The sequence below is a fragment of the Perognathus longimembris genome, chromosome 6 (assembly GCF_023159225.1).
Source record: "Perognathus longimembris pacificus isolate PPM17 chromosome 6, ASM2315922v1, whole genome shotgun sequence".
Taxonomy (NCBI): Eukaryota; Metazoa; Chordata; class Mammalia; order Rodentia; family Heteromyidae; genus Perognathus; species Perognathus longimembris.
Window position 1 is genome coordinate 59788512 of NC_063166.1, and position 20379 is coordinate 59808890.

General features: G+C 36.8%; 1 protein-coding gene across 3 annotated transcripts in view; it reads right to left on the reverse strand.

Annotated features, from left to right (window-relative positions):
* Positions 1-4614: 4614 nt before the first annotated feature.
* Positions 4615-20379, reverse strand: part of Ankef1 (ankyrin repeat and EF-hand domain containing 1) — a 48281-nt gene continuing 32516 nt past the window's right edge. For 2 of the 3 annotated variants that reach the window (XM_048348803.1, XM_048348804.1), the window contains exons 3-10: positions 18351-18550; positions 17233-17382; positions 16194-16317; positions 11765-12587; positions 9713-9939; positions 7527-7687; positions 6925-7062; positions 4615-5807 (exon numbers count right to left, since the gene is read on the reverse strand). In XM_048348803.1, the coding sequence (XP_048204760.1) occupies positions 5649-5807; positions 6925-7062; positions 7527-7687; positions 9713-9939; positions 11765-12587; positions 16194-16317; positions 17233-17382; positions 18351-18550 (1982 nt within the window). In that variant the 3' untranslated portion in view covers positions 4615-5648. Of the gene's footprint in view, positions 5808-6924; positions 7063-7526; positions 7688-9712; positions 9940-11764; positions 12588-16193; positions 16318-17232; positions 17383-18336; positions 18842-20379 lie in introns of those variants that run through there. The other variant, XM_048348805.1, reaches the window with a different exon arrangement.

The following is a 20379-nucleotide window of genomic DNA, read 5'->3' on the forward strand; positions in this document are numbered from 1 at the left end:
GTAAAAGTGGTAAATCTGACAAGGCTCCAAGTGCCTAAAGGTAAATGAGAGGCACTTCATTGGTGAAGCCTGTCAATGGAACTATAAGGCTTTTAGATTATTTGATACTTTATTGATGATACATTCCCTCCCAGCACTGATTCATGAGGAGTGAAGTGCTTTTGAGTAGAGAGATGAGTCAGGCTAATATTTTTCCCTGAGTAGCATAATAGATTTGTACTTGGTTATTGTTGTTTCAGCCAATGCATGAATGCCATAGAAATAGTGCCCTTAGAAATTTTGCAATACAACAGCTTTTTCTATCACTTCTCTATGTAGAAAATGCACACTTTTGTTGGATAGATGATATGGCTTCTTTCTGAGCACTATGTGGATTCACCTTGCTATTGGCTTTATCTTGCTATTGGCTTTACATTTCTGGCCTCCCAACTCCTCTAACCTTTTTTCCTTGCTCTCATGTGCCAGCACCTTGTTTGGATTTTTACATGAGGGTAACCATAAGACTCCAGCTCCTGAGCTAGAATTATCATCTTGGTTTCACTGATATAATTTATTCCTATGATTCTAAATTAAGCCAAATGAAGCCAAAAGTTCTCATTTCTTTTTTGAGCTTATTTACTCACTTGGTTGGATAATTTAGCTATCTTTAACTAAGCAGGTCTCAACTGGACTCTGGATTTCTTTCCTTCTTTGGCTCTCAACCTATGGAAAAGAAATCATCCTTTGTGTACTAGTTCCCATTCAAGGTCTGCCATGGTGAAGATGAAAGGGATATATCATTATCCACCTTGAATAAACACACACATGAACACACATCACACAATACCAAGAATTATTTATTTAGAAGGCAAGAAATCTTCACAAAACAGAAGATAGAGTTCATCCTTGTCATCCAGATAAAAGTCACTATGTAGTTAGTACCAAGTACCTAAGCACTGAAGAATTTTAGCAATATACTTCATCTATTCTCTCTTCATTTGGAAATCCTCCTAGGTCCCATTATTACAGAAACATCCCACAGAAACATTCTATACAAATAGTTAAAAAATAGATACCGTTTGGATGACTACTGATTTCAAATTTATGCCTCTGTATAGAAAGTATCTGCATTTTTTCCTTTATCTCTTTTTACACCATTCTCCTTGAACACAAGAGGCAAGCTGAGTGGCTCCCTTGGGAACCCTTCATGCCTGCATAGTGAATTTCCTAAATTGCAAATTCAATGAAAGTGGCTGAACTAACTTCTCTGGGGATGATTCATTTGTAGCAATTAGACACTGATCACATCCTGGGCATAGGACTAAGTGTTTCCTTCCACCCCATGCTTGTGATGTTCCATGATTAATAACATTTTAGTCAAGTTGGAAGAAACAGAAACTGCCATTTGGATTCGTGAATTGCTGTCCTTCTAAGGAGCAGTTCTCAATGCCATTCTTGATCATCCCTCCTTCTTAAGAATTAGTAAAGTTAGATAATCTGAGAGTCATTCCTTTTCAAGAGAAAGCATGCTCTGCAAAATGATCTTAAGGAATCACCTTGTAAAATTTTGCCTGCAGGGTTTTTCATCATAAACATTTGTAGCAGATGCTGTTGTGGTCCTACTTAGATTTCCCTATGACAGCTGACACTCCATACACAGATGCTGTGGCCAGTGGCCCACAGCTTCCTCCTTCCTGGAGGATGGCCCTGGACACAATCTGCCACCCTCCCACCTTGCCACTCACACAGGTGATCTTCATGAGGTTTCTTTCCCTACCAGGTAGCAACCAAGTCTCCTTTCCTCCCAGCAGCTCTGAGGTACAAGTCAGCCTTTATTATTATTTTTTATTATGACTATCTTTAAGTAGTTGTACAAAGGAATTTCCATTTAAGAAAGCAGTTTATGAACACTATATATTTTGATCAGTGTCATCCTTTTCAGCATTCACAAGTCAGCCTTTGATGGACCCCGTGTAGTAAGACTGAAGCCATCTCTTTTTTACTTCTCACTTATTTTGGATGACTCTGGATGAGAAGAACTTAAGATTTATCATACAGAGGACTCTGGGTAATTGATCTAATGAGTGATCATTTTCCAGTTGTAATATTGAAATTATGAAGAGATGCTTAAAGGGTTCAAATTCTCGCATAGGAACACTATAAGCTCAGTATTGAGGGCACATATATTTTGGTTCATTTTTGTGATTTAATAGATACCTGATATTTCCCAAATTTGTTAACTATGATAAACATCAGCTTTTTAATCTATAAAATACATATAATTTCAGTGGTTATCTGATAGGGCCTAGGGGAAGTGCCTTAGTTTTTTCATTTAAAGCTGACACTCTACCACTTGAGCTACATCCCTACTTCTAGCTTTTCGCTGGTTAATTGTGATGAGTCTTACAGATTTTCCTATGCAGGCTGGCTTCGCATCTTGATCTTCACATGTAACTCTTCTGAGTAGCTAGGATTGTATGTGTGAGCCACTGGTGCCCAGATCCCAATTCTTATTTTCTTTTAAATATAATTTTATTATTATTATTAAGTGTTGTACAGAGGGGTAATCATTTCACAATTCAGGTAATGTTAAATTTCTCTTTTGGGCAATGTCACACCATCCTTGGCTTACTCTAGTTTCCTCTTCCCAACCCTGCCCACAGGTTGCATAGTTCCTTTTCTGTATAGACTATCATTATTGCATTTATTCATCCTTCTTCCCTCCCTTTCTAACTCCTATTATTGATATCATAGTCTTAATTCTTTCCCCACTGAAAGGAGATGCTTATGCATTCCCTGATAATTTTCTCCCTCCACGAGCCAGCCACTTACACTAAAAGATAATTGGAAATAAATCACCTACTGAGTGCCATCTTTGTGTCATGACATGTATCAATTCATTTGACTCTTTAAAAGTTGGTCTTATCTCTGCTTTGTAAATTATGAAATTGAGACTTTGATCCAAGTCTGCTGGGTGTGAAATTGCATCTAGATTATAAATATATTTGTAAGTATACAGAGGGTCATCTGCATACGTACATAAACATGTTCACTAAAGCATAGGATGTGGGGGAGAGGTTTCTAGTAGTGGGATTCATTTGAACTAACTTATGGTTTAACAAAATGAATACCAGGAAGATGTAACATGTGATGTGAAGGGGACATGAGGTCAAGGGGAGAGGAGCAGATGAACAGAGAAAAAGGGAGGGTAAGTGTTTTCATCATATTTAATGTATGTATGTGAAAATGAGGCCAGGCAAATTAAGAAGGGTGGAGTTGGGAGAGATAGGGGAGGATGAAAGGGGTTGACATTAACCAAGATACATTGCACTCACCAACTGACATGTTGACTTGAAAGCCCTGTATCGACCTAAAGATAATACTTAAAAATGGCTTTTCAGAGAATCATATTAAGTGAAGCCAGGTCCAAAGAAACATAGGCTCCATGGCTTCCCTCATCTGAAATAATTAGTATTTGTCTAGGACAGTCCTAGCAGAGGATCACAATAGCTCAATAACTATGTACATATGACCAGATAAAATGATGCTAATCAAAATGATCTCTAAGATATAGAAACAAGAGTGTTTTTGTTTTTAATGTCTTGTGTGAAATTATTTCCTTTTTCCTTTGTCCCCTGTTTTCACTATGTTTGATTTTGGTACCCTGTGCCTTGTATATATGTTTATCTGATTTGAGGAAGGGAAGGGAAATAACAAAACTGTGAGACAAAGGACAAAGAGTGAAGCAATGCAACTGCAATACTCACAAGACATTATGTTGGAAATGAGATTTACAGCTTGAGGGGGAGGGGAGTAAGGAGGAAGAAAGTGGGAGAAAATGAGGGAGAGGTTAACAATGTTGGAAAATGTGCCCATTACCTTACTTACATAACTGTAATACCCCTGTATACCATCCTTACAATAAAGGTTTTTTGAAAAACCTTTTCAGTCCTTGAAAATGAAAATTCTTCCCTTGTTACACAGTTGTTCAAGCTATGGATTGTAAGTATCCTTTGCTGTGCTTGGCCCCTAGTCCCAGCTTCTCTATGCTTTCCAGCCAGTGATGCTTATCCATGACTTCAAACCTGAGCATAGGAACATTCCTCTCCTCGCCCTCCCCCCTTTCACTGGCATCTACTTGCTAGCACTCTAGAGCCAACCCCTTCCTTCTCACATAGTGACTTGGAAGCTAGGACTGCACCTGAAATCTCATCATTGCTTGACCTCTTTCACTTCCCTGACCTGTCACCCCATCTCACTCCACATTGCTTTCCCCTAGGGACAATCCTCAAATTACCTGCTGCTGAATTCTTGGCTTAAAGACCTGCATTGGGGATATTTTTACTAAGACAATATTCCAAAAGGAATAAAAGAGGAAGATACAAATAAAAATCCATTTGATATTCTTGATTTGGGCATGTTGTACCTTTTCTTCTTTTTTAGGCAGTTAAATTCAAGTTGGCACAAGGACAAAGGCCATTTGTTCCAGTGCTGGAGAGGTTGACTAGAACACTCACCTGGACAATGGAGAATTTAAGACCAGTTTGGGCTATCTAACAAGACCTTGCCTAAGTTAGTAAACCATATTAAAAAATAACAACAATATTTGTTGTTTATTACAAAATAACACATGTTCATTGTTAAAAATATAGAAAATACATGTAAGGTAAGATTAAATAGTACAAGTCAGGTAATTTATAACTAAAATCTCTTAAACCTGCAAAACCTAGAAAAAGTACTATATAAATATACATTACATATTTACAAGTTCAATATTACTGTACAAATTATTTATAACATACTTTGTATTTTCACGTAATATTGGCAGACCATCTTCTTATGTCAGCAAAATTTCCTCTACAAAATCTTTTTGATGCTTAGATAGACTTCTCTACTTATAATGTTTCTTAAGGGTGCGATTAAGCTTCTAGGACAGTTAGATTTACAATATTGACAAGTTATATTGGTTGCTTTAACAGCAGCAGAAATCTTGACAATTTTACTATGGTTATAGAAAGGAATACCCTTGATTTTTAGAAAGTACATGTAGAAGTATTTGGGGGTAGGTACAGATGTGAATTTTTCCTAAGAAAGTAGAAATTCTGCATATGGATGCCAAAGAAAGCTCTGACCAAATGGCCTATAGATTTAGGTCTTTGCCAGCTAGTTCCCAAAACCATGTTAACCAATTCCCTGAAGCTTTCTCTTCATCTGTCTGTCTGTCTGTCTTTATCAATCATAGGTAATATCTATCTACCTAGCTATCATCTATGTATCCATCCATTCACCTATCATCCATCATCCATCTATTCATCTTCCACCTATCTATTATAAGTATATGACACCATGCCCAGATAGAATTACTTTTAATAAATGTAATACAGTATACCTTTTACTTTTTGACACTAATGTTTATACCCATAAGCCAGTCATTCTATTATATTATCAATAATGATTGGGGAAATGGGGGTAGAGTAAAATGGAATGCCATCCATTGAAAAATGAAACACATCTTCACTGTATTTCTCAGAATATTTATAGTTGTTACGTTGTCCATATGTATTTGGTAACAAATTCTTAACAGAGAGATTGCTGTGAATTTGATGGAACTATCTAAAGTTTGGACTTTGGACCTTAAAACATTTACCCTAAGAAGCAGCTGCCGTGATTTAGATCTTAAGGGCACTTTCCAGTGCCTTTGCCTTCTCTGTGATGTTCTTCTGAAAAGGCATCATGAAATCTTCAAAGTCCACCTCGTATGTAAACCTCTCTCGCCGCATCTCCCGCTTCTTGACCAGCTCTGCTGTTGTGGCTTCAGGACTCCATGTCTTAAACAAACATTCAAACACAAGCAGTTGGGATAAGACTTCACAGACAATTTTCAAGACATTGTTCTAATTAAGCATACACTAGGCAAGCACTTCACAACTTAGTGATAACCCCAATCTAAGAAGGTTTTCAATAGTTTTCACTTAAAGCAATCAGATTTCCTTCTAAATATATTTTTACTGTTTTCTCCATGTTCCATGACATCAGTGAGTATGTGAACCTTTTCCTTCTGATGAGGCTTATCTGGGACATGAGATCAGAAGTGTTCTTTAATTACTTCTCTAGCCAGTTTCACTTGTGGCCCATGGCTATTCATTTTTAGGGTATCAAACTAGGGAAGCAAAGGAATTGGAATTCAATAACAGATACAGGATTCACTTCTTATTCAGTATGGGTAGACAGGAACTGGAGGGACAACTCTTTGCCTCTAGAGGTGATTTTCCCTATTTAATTGCAGATCTTCAGGAGTCTAGCTTAATATATCCAATCTGGACTAGTATGAAATTTCCATGTTCAGTTCGTGCTAATGAGTATGAAGGAGAGGATTGAGTCTGAGGAGTTCTGAAATAATATACTTACAGAATTCAGTGACTAATCGCTATAGGGAAATCCATCAATCAAAAGGAGATTTCAGATTTAAAAAAATGATTAATATGGAATCCAGGCTCCAGTGGCTCACACCTGTAATCCTAGCTACACAGGAGGCTGAGATTTGAGGATCTCAGTTCAAAGCCAGCCCAGACAGGAAAGTCCATGAGACTCATCTCCAGTTAACCATCAGAAAACCAGAAGTGGCACTGTGGCTCAAGTGGTAGAGCACTGGCTTTGATCTGAAGAGCTCAGGGACAGTGCTCAGGCCCAGAGTTCAAGCCCCACAACAGAAAAAAAGATGAAAAAGAAAAGTATTAATATGGAAATAGTGACAGAGGGATGACATATTAGGAGCTAATACATAGACTTACTGGTTTGAAAATGGCAGTCTTTAGCAAAAGGACTCCCACAAATAGTAATGAAGAGAGATAGCCATTGAACAGGTTTTTTTGATGACTGACAGACAACACTTTCAAATTACCTTATGAGATCTACCACACTAAGAAGATCCTTCCAAGTACTTACCCTTCGTGGAACAAATGTTATATCTACTTTCTTGGTAAAACCACTGGTAATCAATGAATTGAGATAAACCACATTATCCTTATGTGCTTTCTTTTCTTCTGCTATGGCTGGTATATTATATATTGATGAAAGTGGCTCCTGAAAGCAAGATACACACAATGAGTTGTTAAAACTAGTATCTGCTTTCAAGTATTATTTATTCTATATGTTACTTAAAGCCAGGGGGGGGAAACAAATTGAAATGCTATAATGTAAGCTAGAATTTGAGATAAAATGGAATATTATAACAACTTTGAATGCAGAAATATAGTCTGCCTTGTATGACCCTAATTAGTGCCATCAGTGATAGATCACACAAGTCTTCAAGAGGTCCATTCTTGACCTATGGCTGTTCATTAGTCAGAAAATATAATCTTACTACAATAGTAATGGTGATTATAGTAGAAACTTGAGTCTTCTTGACCATCTTACTATCATCTGACTGCATGCAATCACTTTACCCAGTCTATTTCCAACCACCTAAACTTCCCTAACCCTTTCTAATTTGATTTTTCGTCTTGATTTTCATGCATTGTCTTCTGTCTTTTGTTACTGTTGCATACCTCTTCCTTTCTGGTTTCAAGAACATCAGTCTTCATTTTAGACACTTTCATTTTCAGTTTTGTACTGTCTCCTGTTTTGGCCATATTATCTTGCTTTTCTTTAATCATGTCAATGATTCTATAGTCAGCATATGCCTTTGCAATATCCATGGCTGTGTGACCTATGTAAGAAAGAAACAAATTCTGAGTCAGACTAATACATAGACTTAATGATACACTATGTAGAAAAAAAAAAACTTCAGCATGCCAGTTCTATGCATGGTACAGGAAGATTATGAAAGCCAATGGGATGACTTCACAGATTCAGATCAGATATTCTCTATTGAAACCCATTTGTACAACTACTTAAAGATAATGAAAAACTTAAAGAAACTATGAGCCAACACCCCCCATAATTCCAAGACTTAAAGTGTCATTTATTGGCCCTTAAATTATTGAAATTTTTTTTACCACATTACTTAAAAGTAAATGGAAAATACTAGATTACTAGAAATACTAGATTTTTGAATATCCAACTGATGTTTCTTTTTTCTCCTCACCTTGTACACATTTTTCTTTTGTGTGATTATTTTACCTTACTTCCCCTTTCTGTGATATGAGGAGGTTAGTTCCCTCAGCCTGGGGAGGCTAGTGCTCCCAAGAGATCTAGGCAGGTGGCTGAGTATCATCTTACTTGAAACATCATCAGCAGATCTGATGATATTACAATACTCCCTGTGACTGAGGGGCAGGGCCTGAAGCAGCCAGAAGTATAAATATTGTTTCAGAGCCAAAAGGAGCAATGACCTTCAATTAAGAAAATGGTTACTCCAAACATAGAGCTCAAATATTTGTTCTCATGACTTTATTCTTGTACAAATCTATGATTAAGGGAGACTATTTGCTTCCTGTAGACAAGAAAGTCTCAATTCCAGAATTATTTTGTCCAGCTTTATGAGGATTCTTAAAGGTCTCCAGTCTCCAGGCAGCCAATTATTAGGAATTACAAGTCAAAACAGTGGCAACAATTGTGAATACATATAATTTCAAAACCAAATAGCTATGAGCTATTCATCCATAATGAAATAACTATTAAAATTAAGTATCCAGAAATTTGTACCACCTTGATTAGAAGAATTTTCTGTCATTTGAATTTAAAGATTAATAAGAAGTCTGAGCTTATGTTTTATGGATTTTTTCTAATACATCATTTCTTTCCAATTAATTGTTGTTTTGGAAATGATATACAGTGGGGTTATCTTTGCATACATCCGGAAATAAGTACATTTCCTTTATCATAGTGTCATCTGTTTCTTCATCCTCTTCTCTTTCTCCTATCTCCACCCTCGAGTTGCATAGTTCACTGTCATCAATGTCTGGTGCAGCCAGTGAGCCCTATCGCTCCACTTGTTCACCCTTTCCTCTGATTCTCAATACATACAAGGAGCTCAAGAAACTAACCCCTCTCAAACTTAATGCACCAATTACTAAATGGCAAGGGAGCTAAGAAGAGACTTCTCAGAAGAAGAGGTAAGAATAGCAAAGAAACACATGAAATGCTCATCATCCCTGGCAATAAAAGAAATGCAAATTAAAACAATCCTGAGACACCATCTTACCCCAGTTAGACTGGCCAACATTTTGAGTTCTAACAACAACAATGCTGGTGGGAATATAAACTAGTACAACCACTTTGGAAAGTAGTCTGGAGGTTCCTCGAAAAGTTAAACCTAGGCCAATACATCATTTTTTTTTTTTTTTTTTTGCCAGTCCTGGGGCTTGGACTCTGGGCCTGAGCACTGTCCCTGGCTTCTTTTTGCTCAAGGCCAGCACTCTGCCACTTGAGCCACAGTGCCACTTCTGGCCATTTTCTGTATATGTGGTGCTGGGGAATCGAACCCAAGGCCTCATGTATATCAGGCAGGCACTCTTGCCACTAGGCCATATCCCCAGCCCCCCAATACATCATTTTAATTGCATTTTATAAAAGCAATCAGTCCATGACAGATGGCAAAGATCAAGCAACTGGGCCCTTTAATACTGATAATGAGAGGAAGCACTGTTAATAAACTTCTGTAACATTGATCTAAGGATTGTATTTTCACCAGTAAACAATGAGAGGGTTCTACATAAATAGAACTGAATGAGTTTGAAATTTAACATGAATTCTCTCTTTCTCTTGTGATCCACCAATAATATAAACATACCTTTTCTATTTTCTATCTGGAATTTAGCCCCTATATCAAGTAGGTATTTCACAGTATCTAATCTACAGCTTTCAATGGCTCTGCTTAAAGGAGTTGAGTTGTTGATGGAAAGTGCATCTATAGAAGCTCCATATTTCACAAGCAGTTCAACAATGTCTTGCTGGCCTGCATGGCAGGCAAAATGAAGTGGAGTCCACAGAAGATTGTCTGTCGCATTAACATTTGCCCTATAAAGAAAGAGAGACACACAACTGAAAATGGCAGTGCTTCCAATCACAGCAGCTAAAAGAAGACAAAAGCTTTACAGAATTTTACTAATTTGTCAAATTACAAACTAAAAGCATTCAACATAAACTTTATGCTACAATTTGCGTTGCAGGATACATTTTATTTAGCTTTAAAAAGGCACCGAGATCCTAAAGATTCCAATTTTTTGCCAAGGCTAAAATCAAGAAAAAATGGATAAAACTGGATCCTATGAAGATGAGAGCTGACAGAAAATAAAAGTGAGGTTATTTCATTTTGTATCTGCAATCTCTGCATGTCTTGTTGTTTATTTTTTATTGTTTGCTATCTTCAAATTGTTGTACAGGTTGTTTCAAATTTAACATGTCTATTTATGGGTCCAATACATCTCAATCAAAGCCATCTCTTCCAACCATTTTTCCAGTCCTTCCTGTGCCCCTTACCAGTCTCATCAAGTTGGTTAGTTCTTTTTTCACATACATAAGCAATTATCACATGACTATATTCATCCACCATTCTATGTTATAATATTTTAAGTAAACATTTATTATTTAAAAATCAAAGCATTCTATGATTTAAACTTTTAGCCTGTATTAAAATTTCTGTGTCCTCAAATTCAAGTTCTCTTTAGTTGTTTTATATTATTTTTGATAAAATACAAAGTCAAATCTTTGACATGATAGCTAATATAACAATAACATTAATATCTTGCCAACAATGCAATTACTGTGCAAATTAGTGCTTTACATATTTTAGTTCCTCCAATCTTCAACAAATTCTGAGCCTTATGTCCTATGAAAGCCTGTGACACCCACAAGAAAGCTGAGGAAATACTCAGAAATGTATCCCAGTTTTACAACTACAAGAAGGAATTAAACCAGAGCAAATTTCTTAGTTTTATAAGCAAAATTAAGGTATTTTTGATATTTCAAATAAGATATTTATGAGTGAACTAAGATAAAGACTGCTGGAGAAGGAAGATGTGGCATAGTGCGACTAAGATGTGTCCTTAGTCACATTATGGGCATCATAATGCTACATGTTAGGGTAGGTTGGTAGTCTTACAATAGAAGAGGCAGATTAAAAAATGCCTATACACCATCCAGGTCACCTGCTGAGGTCAATCTGAGTTTTCTTGTCTGTCACAGAAAACCAGACACCCAAACAGAGTTAAAACGTGCTGGTTCATCACATTTGTGTCCTTGCTTATTTCACACACACACACACACACACACACACGCACGCACGCGCGTGCGCTATGTTTCCTAGCCTGGATCCTCAATGCAGATTTCACCAATGAGCCCTTTTCTTGTGCCCTTCAGATTCAAGAGCTGATATTACTCTTGTTCTCTCTCCCAAAGTGTGAAGACTCATAAAACTGGAAACCTCCACACCAGCATATTTGTTATTGTTAGTTTTCTTCAATAAGGGCCATTCGAACTGGAGTGAGGAGGAATCTCCATGTTGGTTTGATTTTACAGCCAGAGATGTTGAACATGTCTTTACTTGTCTATTGGCCATTCTAACTTCTTCCTCTGAGAAGTCTGTAAGAGTTTAGCCCATGGACCAAGAGTGAGTGAGTGCAGCAGTGATACTCACTACACACATTGAAAATGAAGTAAACCACAGGTGAGTGGAGAGGAGAGGAAAAAATTGGGAGAGATCGAGGGAAGGGGTAACATTGTTCAAATAGAAATGCACTGTTTATCTGACTTATAAACCTGTAACCCCTGTATTGTTCACCTTTACGAGAAAAAAAATTAAATGCATTCAAAAATAACTACTCTTTAAAACCAAACCACATACCCTTTTTCAAGAAGAAACTTGACCACATCTATGTTTCCACTGGCACAAGCCGTCATGAGCGGTGTCTTGTAGAACCTATCCTTCATATCCACAGGTATTCCCGACTCAAAAGCCTTTTTCAAGGATGCCATGTCGCCTGCCTTGGTGATGAAATTAATATTTGAATAGACCTTCCCCGTATCATCAATGTACCAAGCAGAGTCATCTTGAATGGGATGTTCTGGCGGGCGGTCTCGGTTGAAGCGGCTGGAGTCAGTCAGGTTTTGGTAGGCTTCGATCACGTAATAAGGCGGCCCCCCATCCGGCCTACCTGCGAACGCTTGCTCGGGAATGACACAGATGGGGAGAGGTAAAACGAACTTGCCTTTCTTGCCCCTTTTGCCAAGCCCTTTCTTCTTTTTCTTAGGCCCAAAAGATCCCAAGACGTAAGTCTTGCCTAAGTATTTGGTTCCTTTAAAGAATTCGTTAATGTTGACTCCCCCACCTCGGACTTTCTCATGCAGTTGAGCTACAAAAGCCAGCTGATCCGTGTTCGCATAGCTCTGTCTTTCCTCCAGTGTCTGCAAGAAGTCTTCTTTGCTGACTGTGCCATCGCCCTTGTCCACGATGGCGAAGGCTTCCCGCAGGAAACCCTCGTGTTCTATCGACCAGTCGTGGAGTCTGAGGGCCCAGACTGGGTTGGGGTTTTGGTCTCCCTGTTTGGCCAGTTTATTAGCAGTCCGTTCTGCTCGGCGTATTTCTTTGCTTGCTGCCTTGAAGCCTCCATCTTTAGCCACAGCTCTGGGTGTTTTATGTTCTAAGTTTTTCCATTTCAGGTCACAACCTAAAACAAGAAATGTTACCATCAGGAACGGTGCCAAGTCTTAACAAATGTCGCTTATCCAACTGTTAATTATGAGGAGCCTGAGGTCTGTCTTAGGCCATCACTCTACCTCTGAGCCATGCCTTCAAACTCCTTCAGACAAACAAAAGTAATTCAAAAAATCATACTGGACAAAACCTTTCTCTTAAAATTTTATATACACATAGAACACATTGAGCCACTTTAAGTATGGAGTTTGAATGTACTATTTCTCCTGGGGTTTTCACTCTGTGAATTAAGAATGGTTAACAGTTTACATTCATCGCTATAGGTAGGTATCTTAGTTAATGATGCACAGGAAAACATTACAGACTCATTACATGTGGTTTTGACCAACTGTGGACAAAAATAAGAAATGTTTAAAAATCAGAAAGAAGGGGCTGGGGATATGGCCTAGTGGCAAGAGAGCTTGCCTGGTATACATGAGGCACTGGGTTCGATTCCCCTGCACCACATATACAGAAAACGGCCAGAAGTGGCGCTGTGGCTCTAGTGGCAGAGTGCTAGCCTTGAGCAAAAGGAAGCCAGGGACAGTGCTCAGGCCCTGAGTTCATGGCCCAGGACTGGGCAAAAAAAAAAAAAAAAATCAGAAAGAAATGTCAAAAGCAATCACACACATGTATTACGTAGGGAAGCTCTCAGTCTTCCATTACTGTCAGTTATATTTAAACCACCATGTACTAGGCTGTTTTCTGGCTCTCTGTTTTACAAAAATGTAAATCTGATGTGCTTAATTTAAGCAATCAAGTGAAAATTTTAGAATTATTGAAGGGTGGCATTGTATTCAGTGGAAGTTGATTGGTATGGAAAATGAGTTAAGCAGGCATTCTGAACACATGTGTTATCTCCTCAATGATGATCTCCTTGGGAACATATACCCATGGAACCCAAGGACTACTGCATTTCAAACGGGTAGCATGTTGGATAATTCTGGAAGAGACCTAACAGAAAAAAAAAGAGCATGCTAGAATTTGGAAACAAAAAATGTAGGTTCAAAGCAGTTCAGAATGTAAAAGGACTCTTGTTTCTTTTCGAATGATGTAGTTTTGAAATCTGTGTATAATTCTAAACAATATTTTATGTCTCTCCACTACATTAAAATAGCTTGTACTAATCAATTGTTTTGTGATAAAATCATGTGAACAATCTTTAGCAGTGGAACCAAGGAGCTTAATGAAATCTGAGGATTCCATATATATATATATTTATTTGTTTATTTATTTATTTTTTGCCAGTCCTGTGGCTTGAACTCAGGGCCTGAGCACTGTCCCTGGCTTCCTTTCACTCAAGACTAGCACTCTACCATTTGAGCCACAGCACCACTTCTGGCTTTTTCTCTTTACATAGTGCTGAGTAATGGAACCTAGGGTTTCATGCATGCTAAGCAAGCACTCTACCACTAAGCCATAACATTCTCAGCCCTGGAGATATTATTTTTTTTAACCTACCACCTCCACTCTTTCTATGTTAAACCCAACAATAAAGGCCAAAGGAGTTAAACCTGCTTTAGCTTGCCCTCTTTTTCTGCTAGTTTCCTTCTCCTTAGAAACTTTTCAATGGATAAACAACTCCAACATTTCAGTTGACAATCTATCTGCAAGATCCAAAGGTATCTTTCTTTCCTTTTGACTTGGGACTTAGTGTCTCTTCCCTTATGATTACAGTCAGCTCTCCTCACTCAGGGATTCAATCAATGATAGAAAATAGTTGAAAACAATTTGCATCGATTCTGAACAGTATACTTGTTTCCTTGTCATTATTCTCTATGCACTACAGTTTAATCACTTATTTGTTATTATGTACATTATATCAGGCATTATTAGTAATCTAGAGATGATTTTAAAGTATACAAGAGGAAGTATGTAGGTTAAATGCACATATTAAGGGAATTAGGAGTATACTTGGACTTCAGATCCTGAAGTCACTCCCCTATAGATACCAAGGGGCAAATGTAAAATTGTTCTAGCAGCCAGAATGGGGACCCACAGAGGAACATATACAGGAAGATATGTTAATGTGGGAACAAAAAATTCCAGTGAGTCCAAATGCTTAATTTACATTTGAGTACAGAAATGGCTAAACCCTGGGAGCTTATGCAGAAATGGGCATTTTATTGCTAAAGATTTCTGGGACCTTTGATCTCCTTGGATCTGATATTCTCCAGATGAAAATGTAGCTGACAGCATTGCTGTTCTGGAATTTATGGTGGATCTGTTTGGTGGAATTTATGGTGATGTGTTTGTACCTCCTAACACACTTTAGAACTCAATATTTTCAGACCTTTAATTTAGAAATCATTTTGTGATTTTCTTTCCAGGAAGATGCATGTTTTCTGCATCACCAAGCAAGGTCGTTGTGTGTGACCCACACTCAGACCCTTTGATTTTCAACCTGCTTTCTCTTACTTGATCTGTGATATACACAAAGAATAGAGCACAGGTGTTATAGAATTTTTCTAATAAGCAATTCAACATAGTAATGTTGAACAAACTTGACTCAATATTGGGAAGACTTAATTTCTAGAAACAGACTATGTGAAAATTTAAATGTCAGAATAAACTGCTCTTAGAGACCATTGGGACAATTGGAGGGAACAAAATTATACTTTATGTATTTTTCCTTATTTGTTAAAATAGTTTATTTTGGGAGGAATAAATGTATTTAGGAAACAAAAATGGGTCAATTATTATACTATTTTTATACTGTTAATGTTTATAGTTCAGGCTTTTCATATGTCAGTGACTTCTCAAATTCTCTGCCTACGTGGAAGATAGAAAAACAGAACACCCTGTTCTATTCAAGGGTTTTTGGACTTTTTTACTTTTCTGCCTATTTCCCATGAACTGGAATAAAGCAGACAAAATTCAACAAAATGCAATGCCTTCTTTAATAAAGAGGTAACCTTGATGTTCATTAAATAGCTAACTAGCAACAAATAGATTCATATTTCTAAGCTTAACTCCTAATATTTTCATTTTAAGAAACTCATTAAGCTATGCTATACATAATCAAGTTTATAACTCTAAGCTAATAGCTACTTCAGAGTTACAGGAAAATCTAAAATAACAAATATTGCTTGCATAATCAATTTTCCAAGAAAATTCATTTTATTTCATGTCTCCCTTAAGCTATTTTCCCTTATAACTGCAAGATCTCCAGAAAAAATTATTTTTGTATTTGGCATTAACAATATCTTTAATAACATAAAAATTAAAAATTCAGAACAAAGGAAATGATTTTCAATATGTCTTTTGTTAGTCTGAAATCCACTTTTTAAGTAAGGAATTGAGTAAAGTATAAGCATTTTAATAGTTGCTAAGTCATGAGTTTCAAAATTTGGCAGTAACCTAAAGTATTGAATGAGATGGATATTCTTCATTTATATCACTGGATTTATATTTTAGTGGGAATGGCATAAGAAAAACTTCAGTTTTCTTTTTATGTATAAGTGAAGTTTGGCTATAGAAAAATGTAAGAGATTTATAAGAGCCTGGCTAAAATTCCTCACTCATATGTGACATGGATAGACCATAAACACTTTAAGCTCAAAATTGCTGACAATTTTACCTCGCTGAGCTATGTATTTACAGCAATCTGCAAAACCACCCATGGCAGCATAATGAAGTGGTGTGTTCCCATTCATTGCAATCAGCCCCATGTCTCCATTGTAGGCAAAAAGAAGCTTCAATATCTGAAAAATAAACAGTGGATTTTGTAGAGGAATAGAGATGTATGTTTAGTGATAGAATATTTAATTTCTATAAAATTCAGATATTTCAAATTGAAATAAATAATTTAAAAAGTGCAAGTTTGATTCCTTTGGTTTTCTAGTCACATTTTCAGTTCTCAAAATAATGTATCTCTGGTATTATATAACTCAGGCACTGAATGTTTCCATCTTCAGTCATCTGGAGTGCTGAAAATCCTACAGTCAGCTGGGACACTATCATTTTGGTACATGTCGGCACTTTAAGAACCCTCATAATATAGCACAGAACATCAGGGGAACAAATTCTTTATCCATCATAGTGCCTATTACAACAGAGAAGAGACTCCAGGAGAAAATAAAGGTCCTTAAGTTAAAACTCAAAGAAATTAAAGGAATTTTAAGTGAAATGCAGAAATTAAAAAAAATTTAGAATTGCAGTTTCTTCTTTTGATTTGTAATAGCACGAATTGTTCAGATATCTATTGTAAGATGCCAGACTCAGCAGAGTTTAGAATTCAGTGTATTATTAAATTCACACAAGCACCAGGGAGAGATGAGAATAATATGATGTCATCCTCCCCACAATTCCCTTGTGTCACGTTTAGGATTTCAATACATAATGGAGCAATAAAATCAAGTAATCTCAGGTGATAGGCATTTTGATTTGTCATGGCCAGCTACACAGAATAATATTTTTTAGTAATACGCAAGCAAATAAGTTATCAAATAAAACTGAACAAAAGGCTGGACTATGAGGTTGAAGTTAAATTTTAAGCATTATTTGAGGATATTAAAATGGAAATAATTCACGAAACGAATATTCTACCTGCACAAGACAAACTCTGAGAAACGAAAGTTTTAGTGACAAATTTATAAAGCAAAAGAGCAGATAATTACATCAAAATAGCCTCCTTTGGCAGCAAAGTGGGCGGCATGATGTCTATCATTGTCAAATGTGTTCACTTTTCCTCCTCGTTCCAGGATTTCTCGGACTAGTTCTAGCACCCCTTCTCTCGCTGCCTCCATCAAAGCTGTGCGACCTGTGGACTGGGCATGGAATACACCAGTGCTGTTACACCCATTATCATAAAAAAAACATATTCAGTGCAAATATGGCTCAAATTCATTTAGCCTTAGATTTACAAGTTTAGTCCTTTATGTTTTTATTAGCATCAACTAGCTATACAAGGGTTTCACCTCAATATGTCCATATATGCATGTACCATTACTTGTTCAGACTCACCCCTTCTGTCACCCTCCCTCTCCCCCACTACTCCCTTCCAAACAACTAAAAAAACATGCTCACTCTCCTCCATCCTGTCTGTCTCCCTCTTGTCTTCCCTCCCACTTAATACCCTCATCCCAGGTAGAACCTGTTTTCCAGTTCTGCTCTCCATTAAAAAGATTGTACATTATTCCAGGGGGTTTTAGTTTCAAAGAAGAAAGAGGAAACATCAAATAAATACTGTAATTTTCAGTGTCTATAATAATCACAATTATGCTGCATGATCCCATGGGAATCTCATGTTAAAATGTATGCTTCTTGCAAAAAAGGACGAACAAAAATGAAAAAGAAAGAAAATATAACATATGCTGAAATTGGATCACATTGATTTTCTAATGCGAATAAAAATCTATTTTGTGGGAGTCTGGAAGTGAAAATGTAAGAAAACAAAGCCAAATACCCAGATGAGAGGAAACCAAGTGTCTATGAGAGATAGCAGAACTATCTACTTTCTTTCTAGGAGAATGAACTTTTATTAGGTATCAGTAATTATTTTCTGCTATTTCCTGTAATGACATTTTGACAATATGCATGATTAGGGAATAGACTGCAAAGTCAAGAAGATAGGAAGATAATGAGAGTACTATCACCGCCATGCATTTTGAATCCAAATGAAATGAGCAATCTGTAAGCTAGCAAGATAATTTTTGCTATACGTAAATGCAAAAGGTTATATTAATAGAACTGTAATAGAATAAAGAAATATTTATAATCACAGGAATAGTCATACTGAGTTGAGAGCATTTGGATTGGCTCCTTTCTCCAAAAATGTCATGCACATTTCTCTAACATCATGTGCTTCTTCACAAGCTCGAAGAAATACTGGTTTTCCTTCATAGGTACAATTGTTGACATCTGCACCATGATCCAAAGCAATCAGAGCACAACGGTAATGCCGCTTAGTGGGTAAGATGCAGTAAAACAAAACACCTGTGGAAAAATAGAATTCCCTTAAACAACTTCATTAACAGCATATAAATAAATACATATATGAGAAAATTATAATTTAGAAACCTATATCTAAGGAGATGGCAGAGCAAAGGCACATCGGCCTTGATTTCCTCTCTGAAACCAACTAAAATGACCAAAACAGAAAGGCAAAAAGGGAAATCTTTGATAGAGCTGATGTTAGCACAAGTTGTAGTTTATATCTCTGTTGACATAGCAAAGTTAGAATTATATGTTATAGAATTGGCATATGGAAGAATTAGAGCGCTGACACAGGACTTCTGGTCAACATGGGTTCTAGTATCTTACAGTCTTAGAATCTGCAGGGTGAGTGTTCTCAAGGGTTCCTGGTGGCACCCTGGGTTTCCTCTGAACTCATTTGTCTGGAGCAGAATCTTGGTGAGATAAAGAGATGGAAAGTGGCTCTACCATTTTGCTCCAATAAAGAGAGGAAAATATGACATTTCCCACACTTAAGACCTACAACAAACAGGCCCTCATCATATTCATGTCAAAATTGTACTGTGTATCAAGGGTATTGTTTTAATTCCAGTGGTATTATTTTAATCCCAGGACACAGTGTTGGTAAGTAAAGTTCTGAGTAATCAATGGACTCCAAACTAACCTTTTAGTGTACTCACTCCAAAATGAGGTTTCATTCAAACAATAAGACAAACATATCAGCATGAAGGATGAAAAGGACATTACAAGAAAGGTACAGACACTGATATGGTAAGGCATAAAACTACATACTAAAAAAAACGATAACAATGAAAATTATTGACTGGCCCAATTCTCTGCTTACAAAGAAATTAAATATAAATAAAATAGAAAGTACAAAGCATAGACCAAGACCAAGAAAGAGAAGAACTGAAGACAGAGGTGAATAGCAGGAAAAGATAAAACTGGCCAGCAGAATTTAGGAAACAAATGTTAGGGAAAAATAAAGAACAACTATGGAATGAAAGTCAGATAAGAAGCAGGAAAAAAAGAAGCAGAGCAGGCGTTATGAACAACATGCTCAGAGACTTGAAGAAAGAAATTAAGAAAAATGTAATTGAGATGAGGGAATAGTTTAAATGGGCTAGAGAGGGGAAATAGGAGAGATGGAACACATCATATAAAAGACCAATGATAACAGAAAGTTATATACATATAGTAAAGGAAAACTTGCTTGAACTGAAAAACCTGAATCTAAAGATTGAGAAAGGATATTGGTTCCAAGGAAAAAAATAACTAAGAACTGCCAACAAGATATGCAGAAGGTAAAGCCATTACTAGAAAAGACGCTAGTAAAATGGATACATTTGTAATGATGACAAAAGCAATGCATTAGTTAAAATGTATCCTGGCCTAACTTAGCCGTAGACCCTATCTCACATCCTTCAAAGACCCATGTGGGCATTTAAATACTGGTTTATCCTTTAGAAAACATGTGCATGAGCCATATAAGTCACCAGGAAATAGGATTTTTTTGTGGCAAGGAGATTACTGTGGAATAAGCAGAGCATTTTGGCAAGTGTCAGCTAACTAAGGATTTTCAAGGTGAGCTACACAAGGGAAATACGACTGGGTGTCACTGGCAAACTAAGTTATGCTGGGTCAGCTAATGAGTGGAATACGATTTGTGCACCTTTCTCACTTTGTTTTCATATTGTTCCATGTGATTGTTTCCTCTGTTGATTTTTCTCATGCAGTCATTGTCCTCCACAGAAATAGGTTTAACATTTTACCTAAATGACCGTTGCATTTTTTACAAGTATGTACCTGACTTTATTTCCAATTTTAGCTTATATTTTTAGATTTGTATG